General features: G+C 43.4%; 1 protein-coding gene across 1 annotated transcript in view; it reads right to left on the bottom strand.

The window, feature by feature from the left end:
- The window catches only part of LOC110002989 (cohesin subunit SA-1), a 33,839-nt gene that overhangs the window by 1,616 nt on the left and 11,364 nt on the right, over positions 1-20,859 (bottom strand). The window contains exons 17-30 of the mRNA XM_020658672.3: positions 20,579-20,779; positions 19,683-19,750; positions 19,517-19,604; positions 18,830-18,910; positions 18,585-18,677; positions 17,410-17,578; positions 5,967-6,100; positions 5,244-5,345; positions 4,086-4,219; positions 3,811-3,933; positions 2,128-2,303; positions 1,333-1,513; positions 959-1,060; positions 78-165 (exon numbers count right to left, since the gene is read on the bottom strand). Coding sequence (XP_020514328.3) covers positions 78-165; positions 959-1,060; positions 1,333-1,513; positions 2,128-2,303; positions 3,811-3,933; positions 4,086-4,219; positions 5,244-5,345; positions 5,967-6,100; positions 17,410-17,578; positions 18,585-18,677; positions 18,830-18,910; positions 19,517-19,604; positions 19,683-19,750; positions 20,579-20,779 — 1,740 coding nt within the window. The remainder of the gene's footprint in view (positions 1-77; positions 166-958; positions 1,061-1,332; positions 1,514-2,127; positions 2,304-3,810; positions 3,934-4,085; positions 4,220-5,243; positions 5,346-5,966; positions 6,101-17,409; positions 17,579-18,584; positions 18,678-18,829; positions 18,911-19,516; positions 19,605-19,682; positions 19,751-20,578; positions 20,780-20,859) is intronic.

Consider the following 20,859-nt stretch of genomic DNA (forward strand, 5'->3'; position numbering starts at 1 on the left):
GAACCGTATAGCTGATGTAAATGAGTGATTAATTGGTCTAACAGCTCATGACCAACACGTGCACTTTGTTCATTTACCGGCGTGTATCCAGACTCCTGGTCAGAGTCACTTTCATAACCTTCGATCTCGGCTTGTTCTTCATCTTCATCCTCGATTAGAGAGAGTCTGGGGGCACACACACACACACACACACACACACACACACACACACACACACACACACACACACACACACACACACACACACACACACACACACACACACACACACACACACACACACACACACACACACACACACACACACACACACACACACACCACACCTCTTTTAATGTTGACGTCACTTCTCCAACAGGCCGCGCCCCCTCAAGCGGGTCAAAGCAGAGCATGAAGACGCACAGGAGCCCGGTTTATCAGTGATGGATGTGACTGAATAAACTTTGGAGTCGGGGGGGAAGAGATCCAGATGTTTTCATTATTTCAGAGATTTATTTACTTTAGCTTTCTGTGTGATGCCTCCTGTTGCCTTGCATCTCTCCCCACTCAGGTTGCATTTGGGCAGTAAGGGGCAGAGCCAGGTAAAACACTTAGCTGCTGAGTTATCATCATTCTTTTGCCTTTCTACTGATCTGATAATATTTAAGCCCTTCATTTTCCCAGAAACAAACAAATGGTTAAAAAACGAGGAGGAGGAATGAAGGGGGTTCAGATTATATTCATCACAGACTGAATGTTTGCAGGCTCTGCGATGCGTCTGTGCTACTGTAACTACACCGCTTCACCAACGTAACGTTAGGAATCCTAAAGTTTCTACCTGAGGATCCGTCCTGCCCACAGAGACACTGCTCGACTGTACGAGCTTTCTGCCACTCGGTGTAGTGACTCCACCCACCATGACATCACGTGCATACCCTCCACATGAGTAGTGAACATTGTGCCCCCCCCCCAGTCTTACAATGTGAGGTGCGAGTCCAGGTCTTGGTGATCTACAGAGGGGCCAGTCTGGCTGGAGGAGAGCTGGCGTCCTTTTGTGGGCTTCACCTTCAGCATGTGAGACCTGTTGAACAGCAGAAGGTATATTATTAAAGCTACCCCCCCCCTTACAAATTCATCTTTATCTCTCAACAGAAAAGAACTATGACAGCAGGACCTCTAAAAGGTCTATCATGTTTCTGCAGCATGTGCACAGACGGTTGTTGGCTTTGAAATGGACAGAAAGTAATTGACCCGTGGAAACCTCCAGCATGTGACACACGACTGGCAGGAATAACTCCAAATAAGAGATGGTAGATACTGACACACTGACATGATGATAAAAGCTCCACCTACCCTGAAGAGAACTCATCCTCAGACTCGGGCTCAGTTAAGCCGCTGCTGATGTCGGGCTCGGCGGCTCTGGGCTTCCTGGAGGCGGGCTGCTTCGCTGGTTGTCTCTGGGCGGTGGAGGTGAGGATGGGGGGGGGCAGGCTGCTGTCCAACCAGGATCCTCTGACTGTGCTGGACACAGAACCTGGAGGAGACAGAAGGGTAACAACGGTTTCACTTTATGAGTGGATCTTCTCTGTAGTGTGATAAACTCCCCTGCTCCTTCAACATTGTAAGAGATAAAGTCAAACTGATGAGAGGTAGAGGTTTACTCAAAACAAGACGCACTTTTAATACCCATTATTTCATCTAAAAAGTTGGCTGCGTCTTGACACCGGTGCGACCAAGATACCAGAATAAAATGCTGACACACGCGGCGTCATTAACCAGAGTTCAGCTGCCACCATCACAAACTGAACCCGACCTGACGCGATTGAAAATTCATCCCCGTTCATTGTGTATTGAAAGCTGTGCAGGACAAGGCTGGCTTCCTACTTCACATCTTTGACATCTCTGACACCCGCTCAGTGTCTTCGATACGCTGCATGTCATTAACGAGGCTCACAGCAGACCCGGTGAGATATCTAACACTTACTGCTGCTGGGTAATGTCAAAAAAAGAAGCAGGTAGAGACGAGGGAGGAGGTGGGGCAGGACAGGCTGAGTGTATGATGAGAGGGATAAGTGTGTGCATGTGTGTGTGGATAATAGAACTGAAGGGAAGCCAGAGGAGCACACTGTAACCATCTGTCTGTCTCACCCTGAGGAGCAATCCTCCTGCGTTTAGTGGCAGGAGTATCGAGTGAAGACGCAGCCTCGCCTTCCTCCTCCTGCTCTACAGCTTTAGAGGAGCGGCCCTCCAAGGAACGCTGATACATTTTGACTGACGTCCAGGAGAGGGCAGCATCGGGACACTCAGATTGAAGAATCCCAACCCTGGAAGGAGACAGTGCAGTGGCAGAGAGGTAAGGACAAAGACAGAGAAAGCTTTGTTAATATTCAGCTCATAATTTAATTCTAAATGAAGCAGAGTAACATTAAGAGGATCAGAATGAACATGATGTCCTGTGGAAGAGAGAGTTTGTGCGATTCACAGAATTTTGACTCACTTTTCTTTTAAACACTCATCAAACCAACATTAAAATAGCTGGTGATTAAAAGTGTAAATGGACTTGAGCTTGTATATTTCTGTTCTAGTCTTCAGACTACTCAAAGCGCTTTTACACCGCAGGTCACACCTACACATTCACACACTGATGGTAGAGGCCGCTGTGTAAAGAGTCCATCAGTATTAACTCATCCATTCATACACATTCACACACTGATGGTAGAGGCCGCTGTGTAAAGAGTCCATCAGTATTAACTCATCCATTCATACACTGATGGTAGAGGCTGCTGAGTAAAGAGTCCATCAGTATTAACTCATCCATTCATACACTGATGGTAGAGGCCGCTGTGTAAAGAGTCCATCAGTATTAACTCATCCATTCATACACATTCACACACTGATGGTAGAGGCCGCTGAGTAAAGAGTCCGTCAGTATTAACTCATCCATTCACACACTGATGGTAGAGGCTGCTGAGTAAAGAGTCCATCAGTATTAACTCATCCATTCATACACATTCACCCGCTGATGGTAGAGGCTGCTGTGTAAAGAGTCCGTCAGTATTAACTCATCCATTCATACACATTCACACACTGATGGTAGAGGCTGCTGGGTAAAGAGTCCATCAGTATTAACTCATCCATTCATACACATTCACACACTGATGGTAGAGGCTGCTGAGTAAAGAGTCCATCAGTATTAACTCATCCATTCATACACACACTGATGGTAGAGGCTGCTGTGTAAAGAGTCCATCAGTATTAACTCATCCATTCATACACATTCACACACTGATGGTAGAGGCCGCTGTGTAAAGAGTCCATCAGTATTAACTCATCCATTCATACACATTCACACACTGATGGTAGAGGCTGCTGAGTAAAGAGTCCATCAGTATTAACTCATCCATTCATACACACACTGATGGTAGAGGCTGCTGTGTAAAGAGTCCATCAGTATTAACTCATCCATTCATACACATTCACACACCGCAGATGAAGCAGTGGGAACAACTTGGGGTTAAGTGTCTTGCCCAAGGACACATCGGACATGTGGCTGCAGTAGCTGGGGATCTAACACTCGGGTACAATAAAGATTTTCCAAACCCCCGACCTTCCGGTTGAAAGACGACCGACTCTACCACTGCTTTTATCTCTGAAGAACTAGAAGAAAAATCATGTTTCTGTTAATTAATCAATTTGTTGCTGTAGCTCTGGATGAGGTCATTGTTTATGAGCAGAGAATACAATATTGTTTAATAAGTACTGAGATTCAGGTGAAAGAACAACTAAACACAAAGGCATATTGAACATGTTCTCTGTGTTTGAGTTTCTCACAGCTGGGCGCGGTCCTGCTGCAGCAACTTGAAACTAAACTCGCTGAGAATTTCCAAGAAGGTCACATTCGGGTGCTGCTCTTCCACATCCTGCGGGTCTTGAAATGCAAAACGTATGCCATCCCTACGAACAAAACAAACAAACAAAATGGTTACTTAGCGGATTATTACGTAAGAACAAAAACGAAAAGGAAGAGTCAGCGCTGTGGCTGCATCCAAAGCTAATCAGACGGAGCCCGTCTGTCATTGTTTGTCAGAGACAGGTGTGTTCCTTACATGTGCAGGGCCACCAGTGGTTTGCGGACACGATGAAGATCGATGCCAAAGCTCATGGCGAGCCTCTTGGCCAAGTCTCTAATCTCGCCGAGATCCCTCCTGCTGTAGTCCTCCGTCAGCATCTCGGAGAACAGCTGAGCACACAAACATGACTTTACACCAAATGGATGCAATGCAAACAATCCTACAGGTGAGGGCTGACTGTTCCCCTGGTTTCCTGGAAGGTAAAAAATACTGTAAGGAAATCAGATGCTTCTTATTGTGTCGAGTGTGTAAATATATACGGACGTTTCTTAGACTTAAAGCATCCACAGGAGTGAAAATAAACAGCTTATTTTGCTCGTTTGGATCATTTCTCAGGACTGTGTGGGTGTCACAGCTCACGTTTTGATTGACATATGCCAATCAAAATCCCACCTCCCCCTATACATAGTGTATTCCAACCATCTGATTGGCTGCTCAAAGCATGCTGGATATCTAGCCTCAGGAGCAGACACAGCAGCGCCACTTATTAACATATTTTCAAGGAAACGTTGATATACTGTTTGGAAAATTAACTTTGTGGAGTGTTGCTTTGTTTGAAAAGAAACCTCAAGTTGAGAGCTGAATGGTGCAACTCTAGCCTGACTGTTGCCTTATACCGCTCAGGGTCGCAAGAGGAAGTCGTTTGGCAAAGCTTCAGGGCGTTCCAGGCAAAACTGGTTAACATATCTTGGGGGAAATGAGCGCAGCATATATACAGGATTGCACAACCCTCTGTTTCTCCAAACCCAGCGCAAGACAATCTGTCAACTTCACCGGAGGATGTGCAGCCAGGAACGGCACGCATGGAGGAGCAAAGAGTAGAGGGAGACAGGAAATGTTGGGAGGCGAGAGCAGGGGATGACATGCAGCAAAGGGTAGAGGTCGGATTTGAACCCACAGCCACTGTGACAAGGGCTTTTGCCTCTGTACATGGGGTGAGATGCATACCCGCTAGGCTATGCGGCGCCCCTCAAAGCTGTTTTAAAACGAGTGAATATTAAATAACTATGATCAATCGAAAAACATGCAGATCGTTATCATCGTCATTTATTACATTTATACAAACGAGCAGTTAAAAGACATTTCATGTGCTTGTACAGTTATCAGACAGATCAGAGTAGGTGAGGTGCACACCTGCTGCAGACTCAGGCAGACGGTCTTGGCGCTCATGATGGGACTGATGAGTTTGCTCTTGCTCACAGTCTCTTTAATGATGTCTCCAAAGTCTTTGAAGTACTGCAGAAAACCAGAACAAGGCTTAAAGTTAGAATCATTAGTTCATGTAATGAACGAGGCGCTGTCTCGATGTCTAAAAGTGTAAAATAAATCTCCTTTTAGTCATCCGAGCTGCTTTTAACCACGGTTCCCTGTGACTCATCTTTAGCACCTCGGTGCTTTTCAGACGCTCACCCTCCTCCGATCTCTTACACATCTTCTCTTATTCCTCCTGTTTTAACCCAATTAAATCCTCGGAGCGACGAGGCTTCAACACAACTCTTAATTTTACAATCTTTAAACTTCCTACTTGAACACATTGCACTTCACACGTGTAATCACTTTGTATGGACCCCACAGTGATCTCACATCACACATCAGAACTACCCCAAAGATCAGACTACAACCAGCTGACTTTACACACACACACACACACACACACACACACACACGTTCAGAGAGAGTCAGGGTTCTGGTCAGTGTGGAGGGAACAGCTCTGGGCTTGTTGGAGGCCTTTTGCCTGATCCAACATGTAGATAAACATGCAGACACAAACTACAGTTCCTCTATATATTCCACTTTATTTAATGCCAGACTGATAAAACTCAGCTATCCTTTAAAGCCCTTTCCTCTATCGCAAACCTTGCTGTAGTGCTTGAAGACATCGGTGGCCGCGCTGAGGTCCAGCACGCCGTAGACGACCAGTTTACAGTAGCCTGCCAGCTGGTTGCGCTTCCTCTGGAGAAGAGTGATCCTCATCTCCTCGTCACCCTCGTCTAAAGGAGGAGAGAAAGATGGAGAAAGGGGATAGTGAGACTTGGCAGAGATCGTTAATCGAAAAGATGCCGACTGGAGAGGCAAAGAGAACATTTGGAGGTGTTTATAAGACGCAGGAAAAACTGAACGCTGCGAAGAAAGGCTGGTATATATGACTTGGGAATTGGCAGTGCATTGTGAAATACAGGGAACAAAAGGGTTGGTTACAGCGGGAGATTCTCAAAAGCCGTGTCTGCAGGCATAAATGATGGTAGGCTCCCCTGGGAGAGAGTTGGCACTGTTAAAACTGAGAAGTTTGTTTCATAAACGCTTCAAACACAGAAGGAGACACCATCAGACTACTGTAGATTAAAAATAGGAGAGGACGACTGGATCTCCTCATTGCTTATGGAAAGAACCAAAATGTATTAAAACATTTTGAGCGGTAGCATGTAGGAGCGGCCATGAGGGTAACAGACTAACTTCAGAGCTCCCTGACCCTACGTCTAAAACTCCGTCTTTTTGCACTTTAAATTGATTAAAAATCGTGAAATATGATGAAGGCGTTGAGGATATGAGAGGGGGAAGACGAAAAACCGCTGTGCATGCTAAAGAACAGTTCTCCCTAGCAAACAAAAATTCTGCAGACGAGGAAGGTGACGGCGAACTCCACGAGCAGGAGGGGCTAGCTCCGCAACAAGCTAACGAAATGGCTAATCTACAGACTATACTCCAGGAACTGAGGGACTTTCGTTGTGAAAACGGGGTCTCTCTCCGAGATATTAAAGAAGACATTAAAACTACTTACAAGAGAATTGACGATGCCAAACTCTGAATCTCAGAAACAGATAACAAAATACAAGTAGTTGAAGAAACCATTTTGGACATGCTAAAAGTACAAGAGAATCTGGAGGCCAGACTCTCGGACCAAGAGGGTCGAGCCAAACGGGACAACATTAGACTGCACGGCATAACAGAAGGATTGGAGGATAACTCGCCATCGATGATCACTTTCGTAGAGGGTTTGCTAAGAGAGAAGCTGGAAATTCCTGCCCACCACAGATCTTAGGATCGAAAGAGCACACCGATCCCTGGGACCAAAACCGCCACCAGAGCCCCCCCCCCCACCAAGATTAATAGTGGTCAAGTTTGCAAGTTTCAAAACTAAAGAGGAAACTTTAAAGATGGCTTGGCAGAAAAGAGGGTTTATGCATCAGGAGAGAAGGGTGATACTCGACCACGACTATGCCCCAGATGTCCTTAAGAAGCGTTGGGAATACGCGGAGGCAAAGAGGGTCCTTATAGAGAGGAAACTTCGATTTCAAACCCATTCCCAGCTAGGATGAGAGTATTCTATGAGGAGGAGACACGTGTGTACAACTCCGCAGCTGAGGCCACCAAGGATATGGCGAGATGCGGACTCCCGGTGGCTGTGTTCAAAGCACCAGCGAGTTGGTCCGACAGGATTAAATCTTCAATGTGGCACACATCTAGGGCATCGGGAGGAGAAAAACCAGCAGAAACTCTGCAAATGGGATATAAAAAGAAACTGGAGGCTTTCAGAAAAGATTGACTTTTACGCGGGACCATGCACGGCGTGTGAGGAATTTCACTACATTGATGTAAAACCTTTTTGACAAATGTTTCGTTGGCCTCTATATGGGCTTGTCTTCTTTTTTTTCCTATCGTGATGTAGTGAAATAAATAGCAATGCAAAAACTTATGGGTGCTTCCCCGGGACCTGTCAAAGACATTGTTCATTTAAGGGTCTCTGACGCGGGCTAAACGAATGACTGTACGCAAGTACTGTATGGAAGCAACAGAGGAGGGCTCTCCACAACCTGAGCGGAGCGGAGAAAATCCCTCTGAGCCGTCAATCCATCGCGGCTCCTTTAGGGTCACAAACAAGACCTCGGTACTTGAAGTTTCATTTTTCTTATTCGAAACATTTAAACGTTCTATTGTTCTGTGTTCTGTTGTGTTTTTGTTTTGTGTCTGTTCGAGTAGCAAAGGGGGAAAGGTACGTTCTGTGTTGTAACTGCACACCAGAAATACATGGCTGAGCAAACAACACTTGTCAGAGTAGTTACCTACAATGTAAAAGGTGTCCTCAATCCTGTAAAAAGGAGCAACATTTTTAACAAAATGAGAAAAGAAAAAGCAGAAATAGTTTACTTACAAGAAACTCACTTAACAGATGAAGAACATGCTAAACTTAGCAGACAGGGCTTCAACCTGGTGTCATCATCATCGTATAAGTCAGGACGCAGAAGAGGTGTAGCAACACTAATATCTGCAAAATTATCTTTTGAAAAACTTTTTGACATCAAAGACAAAGAAGGTAGATTTAATATGGTTACTGGAAGATTAGATGGTGTAGAGCTCACTCTGCTAAATGTATACGCCCCTCCAGGGGCTAAATGGGCATTTTATAAGCACATATTTGATTTAATGATTGCAAAAGCACAAGGTATAATAATTTGTGGTGGTGATTTCAACCTACGACTGAATCCAATGAGAGATGCCTCAGGAAATAACAGTAATCCAAATAATTCAATTATTAGGAAAATGAGAGGGTTGTTAAAAGAAATGGGAATTTGTGATGTTTGGAGGGAGTTAAATCCTACATCAAGGGGCTACACTTTCTTTTCTTCTCCCCACTCATCCTACTCCAGGATTGATTCTTTTTTTATGTTTAATAAAGATATCGGTAGAATAAACAATTGTAAAATTGGATTGATGGATCTATCTGACCATAGCCCTGTGTATATGGACTTAGACATTAAGAATAGAACAAACAGTTTTTTGTGGAGATTGAATGTAAGCATACTCAAAGGACCAACTAAACAAGAATTGCTAAGAGATATACAGACATACCTAAAAGAAAATGACAATGGGGAGGTTTCCCCAATTATACTTTGGGATGCCTGTAAAGCAGTTATGAGAGGTAAAATTATTGCCAAGTCATCTCTCCTGAAGAAACTCAGACAAAAAAAACTGACTGACTTGGAAAAAGAATTGACTGACCTAGAAAGAAAAAATAAAGACAATACTGAACCAGACACTACTCACAAAATTAAAGAAGTTAAAAACCAAATAAATGAACTACACTCAAGTAATTCAGAAGAAATTGGTATTTTTGAAACGAAGATACTACGAAATTGGTAGCAAGTCTACCAAATGCTTGGCCTACAAACTAAAGAAACAGCAAGCAGATAGAGTTATATTTAAAATTAAAGATCCGATAACGAAACAAGTAAAACACAAAACTCAGGAAATCCAAAGCTGTTTTGAATTATACTATAAAAACCTCTACTCCAAAAAATGCAGTAAAGGAGACATGAGTACAGACAACCTTCTTAACTCACTAAAACTTCCTACAATTACAGACGACCAGAATGCAGCCCTGTTAGCAAAAGTAACAGCAAAAGAGCTTGAATATGCAATATCAAAACTCAAAACATGCAAATCGCCAGGTTCTGATGGATTCAGTGCAGAGTGGTACAAAACCTTCAAAGATTCTTTATTACCACTATTATTAAGGACCTTCAACTGGGTGCTTGAAGAGGGGGAAATTCCTCCATCCTGGCGCGAGGCTGTTGCGATTGCTGTATTACCAAAAGAAGGGAAGGATAGGCTGGAATGTTCTAACTTCAGGCCAATAAGCATCTTAAACCAGGACTACAAACTCTTCGCCTCTATTCTAGCCAAAAGACTAGAAACAATACTCCCAGACATCATCAACTTAGATCAGACGGGATTTATTAGACGGAGACAACCCCGGGACAGTATCAGACGTACACTGCATGTAATTAACCATATAAAGCGTAGTAATATAGAAGCTGTAATACTAGGATTAGATGCCGAAAAGGCATTTGACTCTGTAGACTGGTCTTTCTTGTATAGAGTGTTGTTTGGGTTCAATTTCCATGAAAAGTTTGTTATGACAATTAAAGCATTGTATGACAGACCAACAGCAAAGATAAGAATTAATGGTTCCCTATCAAACAACTTTGCATTACAACGAGATTGCAGGAAAGGATGCCCTCTGTCCCCACTTTTATTTGTGATCTTCATTGAACCTTTAAGTCAATGGATCAGACTAAATGAGAAAATACACGGAATCAGGATGAGCCAGGGAGAACAAAAAAATTGCGTTATTTGCAAATGATATTTTAATTTATTTAGGGCACCCTAATACCTCCTTCCCCAAATTAATCTCAACCCTCACAGATTATGGGTCCTTATCTGGTAATGAACTAAATACTCACAAATCTCAAGTTTTGACTTTTAACTACATCTCTAATCAATCTATTAAAGAGACATTTAAAATAAACTGGGACTCTGAAGCTATGAGATACTTGGGTGTGAACATCCCAAAAAACTTGGAAAAACTTTTACCATTGAATTATGACCCCTTAATATCCAAAATTAAATCGGACCTGTCGAGGTGGGGTCTTTTGCCCTTTCTGAGTATAGCACAAAGAGTAGAAGCAATTAAAATTAACACTTTACCGAGACTTCTATATTTGTTTCAAACCATCCCAGCTGAACCTCCAAACGGACAATTCCTAGAACTTGACAAAATTATTTCAAGGTTTATTTGGCAGGGCAAGAAACCTCGGGTAAGGTTCAAGACCCTCCAGTTACCTAAGGAGAAAGGTGGCCTTTCGCTCCCAAATATTAGAAACTACTATAGAGCTGCACAACTAAAAACCCTGGTTGAGATATGTAATCCATCTTACAAAGCACGGTGTAAAGAAATAGAATGCCTGTTATCGAGTGATATTCCCCTGCAAGCTGTTATTGGGGACAGTGCTTTAATCAAACACATAAAAAGAGGCCAATCCCTGGATAAAGTCTTCTCTTAAACCCTGGTTTCATGCGATGACAGTACATCGAGCCAAGGGACCATTCGAGCTGTTGAGATGGATAGCCTATGATTCCAATTTCATACCTAATAAGACTGACACAACATTCAAAAAATGGGCGGATAACGGCCTGGTAAAATTCAGCGATCTCTATATAAACGGCAGCTTTAAGAGCTCATCATGGCCTAACAAACAGAGACTTCTACAGACTTCCGGTTTGGTGAGCATGTGAGCACAGCGTAGTCTCCGTCCCCCGTAACTCAAACTTAAATTTACTTTTAAAAACCCTACTTTTTTGCCACCCCTACAAGCGAAACTGAGGAATAAACATCATTATTCTCGAAACACTAAGGCAAGATGTCGAAATCTTCTAAACTGCAAAGGAAAGCCGAAGCAGAAGCCTCTGCCTCATGCAGTAACTTGTGTCTGACTGGCATAGCTAGCCTGCTAGAGGACCTCAGAGCTAGTATCTCGGCCGATATAAAGAAAACTTTTGCAGCTGTGGAATCTAGATTGGACAAAATACAGACCACGGTAACAGAACACGGACAACGTCTCGAGTCTTTGGAAAACAATGCTGAACTGAATATTCAGCGTATTCAAGCACTGGAGGAGAGGTGTGTAGCCTTGACAGACAGCAATGCTAGGCTGGCGGCAAAAGCTGCAGACTTGGAAGGCCGGAGTCGCAGGAATAACATCCGAATCATCGGCCTCCCAGAGTCTATTGAGGGACCCAGGCCCACAAGCTTTTTCTCCGACCTCCTTGTTGAATTGCTTGGCGACGAGACCCTTCAATCTCCTCCCAAACTGGACCGTGCACACAGGGCACTCATCACTAAACCACAACCCGGGTCGCGGCCGCGGCCTGTAATCATCCGTCTCCATCGTTACCAGACCAAGGACCTGATTATACGGGAGGCACGCAAGAAACGAGGTACACTCCAGTACCGCGGGTCCCCTGTCCAGATTTTTGAAGACTACGCTCCGGAGGTTGTTGAGGAACGGTTTGAATATCGGGCGGTCATGGCCAAACTGTACAACCTCGCTCTTAGGCCGGCTCTGCTCTTCCCAGCACGCTTGCAGATAACATTGGATGGCGGGATAAGGAAGAGGTTCTCGTCCCCCGAGGAGGCTAACTATCAACACACCCCGAGGCTTGATTAGCTGCACTGCTAGCTCGCTTGGAGCTTTCATCAAACTATACCGACACGGCCAGGGTAAGACTCTGACAATTTGAAAATGCTTCAAGTGCACAATCCCTTTGGCCCTCAGGACGTAAATGACACGATGGTAACACTCCAGGTCTGGGATGTTCTGATAGCCCTTTGCACTTTACTGTTGGCCTGGAGGCTAACCGGCTAGCCATACCATCATCATGTACACTTAAAGTGCCGTGATGAGAGACGATATGTTGTGGTAATCTGAGTTTGTTGTTTACTCAGACACATTATGATTGATTGTTGTCTCTGTTTTATCTCTCCACCTTTTTCATTTATACTGTAGACGTCTATATCATTGACGCTCATGGGCTGGCACTTTATCTGAGGTGTCCATGGTTCTGAGGTGCTAAAGTTCACAATGTTTATGTGGCTACAATGTCTACAATTTGTATTTATAAATGAGGCCTTATATCTCATTCACACTTGGTGCTGAATAAGTCTATCATTCTGCAGTCTGGAGCCAGTTCTTATTTTTCTCATTTTATTTTTTTTATTCAATGCAGTATAGCTCAGACTATCTTAAGACCTCAATTTGATACTTGCAGATTGTTTATTTTTTGTACGGTGGTGAGCCAATATTTCATATTGTATTCAGAAGGTTACATATCTGATTTTTCTCTTTCACGAGTTATGGGATCTGAGATGAATCCCGAAGGAGTGAGGACGCAGAAAGGGAAGTACACATCTTTTGTTTTGGTTGATAAGGATTTGTTAAGGGACATGGGTAAAGTGGGTTGGGAGGGATGGGAGGATCGTTCTTTCTATGGGGAGGTTATTTGGAGAGGGAGAGTTGAAGCTGGAAGTAAGTGCCAGCTCTACAGATGTGTAGGGAGGGGGACCTATTTTTTAACCTATCATTTTTGTGATGTTTGTTTTATTTGTGTTAACTTTGTTGTTACTGTGCTATGTTGCTCTGGTACTCGCTGCTTTTCACTCTTTTGCTGCTCGCATCCTAGGATTGACCAGAAACTTTTGCTGCCCTGTGCTGTGTCATGGCTGATGTGACTAGTGGGGGGGTGGCTGGTGGACAGGCGGTGAGGATCGTCTCCTTAAATACTGGTGGGTTAAATGCTGCAGTGAAGCGAACTAAAATCATGACACATATCAAGAGCCTCAATGCCGACATAATGTTCCTTCAGGAGACACATTTACAAAACTCTGATCACCGGAAGTTGAGCAGACAGTGGATTGGTCAGGTCTTTCACTCTAAATTTAATTTGAAAACAAGAGGCACAGCCATATTAATAAGGAAAAATGTACATTTCACTCATACTAGCACAATCCTAGATTCAGACGGCCGTTACGTGATTATCTCAGGCATACTATACCAGAAGCCAATTGTCCTGACGTCAGTCTATGCTCCGAACTGGGATGACCATCATTTTATGAAGTTGTTACTGTCCTCTATCCCGAACTTAAATTCCCATACTCTGATATTTGGGGGTGACATGAACTGTGTCATAGACCCAATAATAGACAGATCTAGCTCACGGCCCGCCCCACTCTTGAAAATATCACAGACCATTTCGGCCTCTATGGATCAATATGGTTATGTCGATCCCTGGAGGTTTTCGCACCCCTCTACCAGACAATATTCCTTTTTTTCGCACGCTCACCGATTGTTCTCTCGGATAGACTATTTTTTGGTTGATAAAGCACTTATTCCGTCAATTATTTCCACCCAATACTCTCCTATTACTGTGTCTGATCATTCTACTGTGATTCTGGACCTCCGCTTTGACCTCAGACCAAAGGAATTCAGAGTTTGGCGCCTAGACCCACTATTGCTGGCCGATGTAAACTTTTGCAAATTACTGATTCGATTGGTTTTTTCTGTGAAACTAATGAGAATGATGAAACCTCCCCCTCAGTATTGTGGGACACCATGAAGGCTTTCATTAGAGGCAGAATTATCTCGTACACGTCTCATGCGAACAAGCTGCGCAGGGCTCGCCAGAGGGAATTAGAAAAATCTATAGCTAACCTTGATGTCTTACTGTCGACTTCCCAATCACCTGACTTGTACAAAGAAAGCTTGACCTTCGTCTTACTACAGAAGCTGAACGTCTCCTCCTCTGCTTTCGTGGGTCTATGTACGAACATGGCGACAAGGCGGGTCGCCTTCTGGCCCACCAACTAAAGGCCAGATTGGCTTCCAACCAGATAACCCAGATACGAGACGAGTCAGGCTCTTTAACCTCTGACCCAGATGAGATAAACGACATATTTAGGTCATTTTATTCTAAGCTATATACCTCCGAGTCCTCTAACGATGAAAGTCAGTTACGTAATTTCTTTGATAAATTAATTTTACCAAAAGTTTCGCCGAATGATGGTCAGACATTAGATGCCCCTTTAACACTTTCTGAAATCAAAGAGGCCATTTGGGTGGAGTGGGCTTCTCTCTTTTTCACCTTGCAACGGTTCGGTTTTAGTGCCAGCTTCATCTCCTGGATTAAGCTACTCTACTCCTCCCCTTACGCATCTGTGTGTACAAACACACAGTGTTTAAGACTTTTTCCTCTTTTTCGCGGCACTAGGCAAGGCTGTCCGCTCTCTCCCCTGTTGTTCACACTCGCCATTGAGCCGTTATCAGTTGCTTTAAAGTCGATTGGAGGGTTTGGGGGGATCAAAAGGGGGGGGTTGAACGTCTCGTCTCGCTTTATGCTGACGCACTCCTCCTTTATGTGCGTGACCCCCTGACAAGTATTCTGCCTATCCTTTCGCTCCTGAACACTTTTGGCGTTATTTCTGGATATAAATTAAACATACCGTCGTCTGACATTTTAGGTATAAACATCAATCCATCCCCACATATAGCTATTTTCGGTAGGTCTCCTGACGATCTTGCCACCTCCACCACTCAGGACAATGTTACTGCTTTTGCCTCCTTAATTGCCCGCAGGAAAATCCTTCTCTTACGGAAATCTTCACAACCTCCCTCCTTCAAAGCATGGCTGCACGATGTCTTATTTCTCCTTTAGTTGGAGAAAATTAAATTCTCTCTTAGAGGGTGCTCTGATAGGTTTTACACTCACTGGAGACCTCTGCTTCAATATTTTGAGAAACTCTCACCTGACGAGGTATTGTAGTAGTACACCTTCGCCTGCTGATACTGATCCTGTCCTCTCGTGCCTGTCCAGCCCCCCCGCGTAATTAAATACCAAATTTTATGTTCTGACCTTACTTCTTTCTGTGCGCGGGTTCTTCAGCCGCTTAGGTGGTAGCCTGGATGTGAGCAGCTGTTGTTGTCGTCCCTTTTATTGATCAAGTTGAGCAGTGTGGGTGAGTGATTCTGTCTCTTTTATAGGTTATACTGTTTTTCCTATTTACCTTTGTGGTATGCTCATAACAATGTTTGTTTTTTTGTTATGTTTGTCTCTTCAATTTTCATTATTATTATTTATTTGTTTGGTTATTGTATTTTATTTTTTTTTTCTGTGAAGTTTTCCTATCTTGTATTTTTATTCTTGTCTTTAAATTAAGAGGTCCATTTGTTGGTCTGGGAGGGTTGTTTACAGGGTTAAGGGATACTGGGTTTTTGAATGTTTCTGAGGAAAAAAGAAAAATGTTGACTGCATCCCAATTGCACTGTATGTTTTGAACTTGCTTTAATAAAAATATGTTGAAAAAAAAAAACAGAGACTTTTACAGGTTTCTACAACTTAGACATTATGCTGATAAATTAATAAGAAAGAATGACTTAGTCAATATGAATTCTGCCATTTTTAAGGTTTTCTTAAAGGCCTACGACAGATCCAGGCCTTAGAAACATCTCTAAGCTGTACAATGGTCTGAATGAGCTGGATTGGGACAACACGAGTTACGTAAAGAAAAAGTGGGAAAAGGAAGGAAATCTTACATTAAATTCTGAAGTATGGGAGAAACTCCACAAACAACAATGGAAAAGTACACCTGCCCTGTCCTGGAGAGAGTTCGGATGGAAAAATTTGATACGTTTCTTTAAAACGCCTGCACAAAATAATTTTGTTAATAAAAACACATCCTGTTGGAGGTCTTGTGGGGAGAAAAAGGCAAACCACTACCATGTATTCTGGCAATGCCCGTTGCTCCAGAATTACTGGATTCAAGTTAAAAACGTAATGGAAAAGGTGCTCAAAGTGCAGATCCCGTTCAATTTTGCAACGCTCTATCTAGGTCTGCAGCCAGACAGCATTGAGGGCTTTTCCAAAAAATACTTGTTTAATATTCTACTGATATCAAGCAAGAAAGCTCTCACCAGAAAATGGATGTCACGGTTGAGAACTGGATCGATGTAATCCATAATATTTTGTGATGGAGAAACTCACATTTATTTTACGACTTGAACAACAGAAGTTTAAAAGTTGTTGGACACCTTGGACCACTTATACATCCTCATTAAATCCTACTACAACCAATCTCAAAATATGGACCTAATACACCTCTTCCCCCTAAGTGTTTACTAGTTTTCGGTTTTTTTTGAGCTACTAAAGTGTACATAGTTTATTGTTGTCAATACAAGTTTTCCTGATCCAGGAACACATGCAAGCAGCTAGGCCTAGACCCCCCCCCCAACATGTTTCCTTTTCTGTTATACATCTCACTATGGGTGATAATAAAAGGGTCCCAAGTTGTTAATTTGAATTTGCTCTGTGGCACAAGTGACAACTCTGACTTGTAAAGTGTGTTTTTTTTCACTAAGACTTTACTTTAATTCATCTGATCACTGATCATTTCTACAAGTTTCTAAATGTTTTTTTGTTTTGTTTTGAGCATTTCTCAGTATGTGAAGATTTATGACCGTAAACTTTGGTATACGTTTTTGTGAGAGTACATTTACTTTAAACTTATTTACTTTCTTTCACTGACTGATCAGTTTGCCTGATTGGGTGCGTGGGTTTGTATGTGTGCAGGTATATGTTTTTAAGTTTATCTATGTAAGCAGGGTCATGTACATGTATTTATATACGACAACAATCCTAATCGCTTACCCATCCCGGCATATTACTCTTACCCACAATGGCTTTGCCAAGCTTTGAATTTTCTTTTACAAAATGTTTATTTGTCTCACCACTATTACCACCTCATTTTATAAGAATGTTTAGAAAACTGTGTCTTATGCCTGTTTTATTGAATCTCTTTACTTTCTGAAAAACGTTTGTATCTTTGACTAGCTGCAAAATATGTCTCAATTTTGCTCTGAATAAAGATTTTAATTAAAAAAAACAAAAAAACATTTGGAGCAAGTCAGAATACCATTTAGCGCAGAATCCTCTGAGTCGGAGAAGACGTAGTCCAGGAGGAAAGCAGCCATCTCCGAGCGCAGGGAGTCGGACGGCAGGTGGACCAAAGCTTGGAGTGCGGGTTCAGAGCGAGCTGAACTCGTGCTGTACAAGAGCAGCAAGTCACAGAGCAGCTCGAACGCCTGCAGATGGAAACACACAAACTGTAATCGAATGCACGTATGCAACATTTTGCAAATAGAGTCAGCCAGCAGGAGAAAAAGCACAAACTATTTTAATTGTGTAAATACTGTTTATTATGTATTCTGAGTATCTACTGGGACAGAAGCTTTGTGTAACATGAGCGCCCTCTGTTGGTGCCCCTGCAGAGTTGAGCGGTGCAGCCCGTGCATTGATGCCAGTCTGCACTTCGCTGTCCCTGTGATGAGTTGATTCATCAAAAGCTCTGCTAGATACCGTAAAATACGGAATATAAGATGCAGTATATGAGATGCTACGACCTATAAAATCATTTAGAGGTCGCCCAGAGAGAAAAAAGTTTTAAACTGAAGTCCCCAAAGTGCAGTTTCAGTGCAGCTCTGTGTTGCTCTTGCTTTAGTAATATCTGTTTTCTCTTTGTGGAGGTTGCACTCGTTTTAGCTACAGTATGCTAGTCGAGCTCTCAGCCTGCAGTGAAAGTTGTGAAGTACTAAAAGCCTGCAGGTCGTACTGCCAGACTCCGCTGGTCACTTGTTACCATTAGAACTCTTTGAATCAAAAGTACGCTCCCAAGGTTTATTTACTGAACAATAAACCACTGTTTCATTAAATGCACAATTATGACCTCATGACGGAGAAAAGATGATAAAAAGTCTCGTCAGCATCACTTTGTATACCATCACAGCTCCCAAAACACAATGAACGGGGATGAACTTTCAATCACTTCAGGTGGCGTGCGGTGTGTAATGGTGGCGGCTGCACTGACGGTAATGACAGGGTGTGTAAAAGAGATCTCTTTCGTGATTTCAGTTTGAAAAGGATAGAAGTTATTTGTTAATTAAGAAAGGGACGTTTTCCTTCTGGTCACAGTAGTGATGTGGAAAAATGGCCGATCAGTGGCGGCTTTAACTGGTCTTGATGTAAAATCAGAAGTCCACCCAGGACGAGACAGAGACCTTCAAAAGAGGTCTCTAGAAATACAGTTCCTACCTGATCTCTCATCTCCGCCTCGTTCACAGACAGACAGGCCTGACAGACTCTGCAGAAGGAATGCACCTCTTTCTTCAGAAGCTTCAAATCTGCCTGAAACAGACAGTGAGGAAGGAAGGTCCCACATTACCATCACTAATGTGTACATAGCATGTGCAGCCACTTGCAGGAGTGTAGTTAGAGCATGACAGATGGAGAGAATCTCTAATAAAGCATCAGAGGCGGCAATGAGATCAAATGATCACCTCGGATGGCGTGGAGTTGACTGCGTTTACTTCAGCCCACATCAGGTGAAAGGCTGCACACTTCAGAGCCGACACCATGAGCTGGAAACACACAAAAGGACAGTTAACATTTAAAACCATTTCTGGAGAGAAAATCATTTAATATGACGACTAAACAAAATTCAACGGCATTTTCCAAACAGATACACATCTACATGAAAGACTACCTAAACCCCCAGACCCCCTTCTCTGCTGTAAATCCCCAGACCACCTAAACCCCCAGACCCCTTTCTCCGCTGTAAACCTTCATTAAGTCGTGCTGGCGATCAGTCTGGGTTCAGTCTCAACAAAGAGCACAAAGTTTTTAGATTCTACATATCGGCTGTTTTTGAAACCGCCTCCTACATACTTCTATGGAACGTAGTCTGTAGTATGTGCAGCACTCTGCGTAGGACAGTAGTCTGACCTCCAGGAGGTGGTTATTCTAAAGTACACCAGGCCCGGCTTAGCTGGTTGCCGATCTTGGAATGAGGTATGGCTTGCGTGTGTGTGTGCGCGTGTGTATGTGTGTTGCACGGACTGATGGTTACATCATGAAGCAGCGAGTGGGTGTGTCTTATCCCTCCTTCCCCCCAGCTCTATCCATTGTGATGCGTTGTCGTTCTAAAGACTTTTTTTTTTTTTTTTTATGTTTAACATCCCGCAGACCTCCTTGTCAAGCTCTCCGGACTCCATCCTGTTCTTCAGAAGCTGGAGACACGAGTTGAACAGCTTCCAGCCCGTCACGTCCTTGGCACTGGACAACACAAACACCTTTTTGTAAGACATGGCGCCAATACGACTTGTCATTTGTATCATGAGGATGCACTTTTACCTGCTGAGGGCTGCAACCCTTTTTAAGGCAGTGGCAGCGCTGTAGATGTCATCATCATCTGCGGTTCCCTAGTGAACAAACACAGGCTTAAAGATCGACTCTGAACAACTTCAACACTCTGACGTTTGTGATGTAAAATCTCTGTGATGTAAAGTCTTCATCACTGAACTGTTTTGATCTTTTTGACCGTTTCTTGCTCAACCTTGTGTTCGTTTTATTTTATCTGCACGAGGCGTAGTTGTGCCGTAGACAGTAAATATAAAAGTTTGAAGCCTGAGTAACGTCCCCCGTCTGTTCCTGCAGGGGGCGCTGGAGTCCCATCGATGGCGGTCTCCATGCTGGAAATGCTGTCTCAGTCTAACTTTCAGTCAACCTAACGACAGGCTGAGAGCTGGAGCTGAGGCGGGTTTTAAACCTCCTGACAAACCGTTACACCGCGCCCACCTGTCAATCAGGTCAGCTACACGCCTTATTGTGAATAACTCTTATCCTTCATCAAATCAAAACTGATGAGTCATCAAAACATTCACCCCCCGTACAGTGTGTGTCCATCCAGACATGAGCTAATCACACCTATTTGGTTTTTTGAACCAGGCTGTAAACATGTTCATCTCTGCTGTAAAAACAGGCTTTTTAGAATGGGTGTGTATGTGACTTCCTGTGCTTCAGCAGCCAGCCTCTAGTGGACACTCAAGGAACTGCAGGACTTTACACTTCAGCATAGAGTCCAACTGATTACTAAAAGCTCCTGTTAGGGGTTTTCAGTGGTTATGAAATGGACTGATTTTAACACTCCTGAAGTTCTTCCCTATTTGATATAAATGTTTTATAGATTAGCACGTGCATGAATTCTGCTGCTTTTGAACGTACAAGCTTAGGTGACTCGTTATCCACACCTGCAGTAGGTCATTTAAGTAAGAACTGAAACACTCCGTCAGGGCATCCAGCAGCTGGCTGAATGCCAGGTGTGCCCGGGAGGAAAAGGTGTAGCAGTCGGAGCAAAGGGCGCTGGCGAGGTGTGCACACGCCTCCAGCACGGTAAGCTCCGTGTGTTTCTCCACGATGCTGCATGTCTGACCCAGCAGCGAGTCCAGATGCTGACAGAGAGGAGAGATCGTTAGTAACATTCTTATAGTAACATTTTTTTACTGACAGGTAACGGCCAGTGTCCACCTGG

This window comes from Labrus bergylta, chromosome 9, assembly GCF_963930695.1.
Source record: "Labrus bergylta chromosome 9, fLabBer1.1, whole genome shotgun sequence".
Taxonomy (NCBI): domain Eukaryota; kingdom Metazoa; phylum Chordata; class Actinopteri; order Labriformes; family Labridae; genus Labrus; species Labrus bergylta.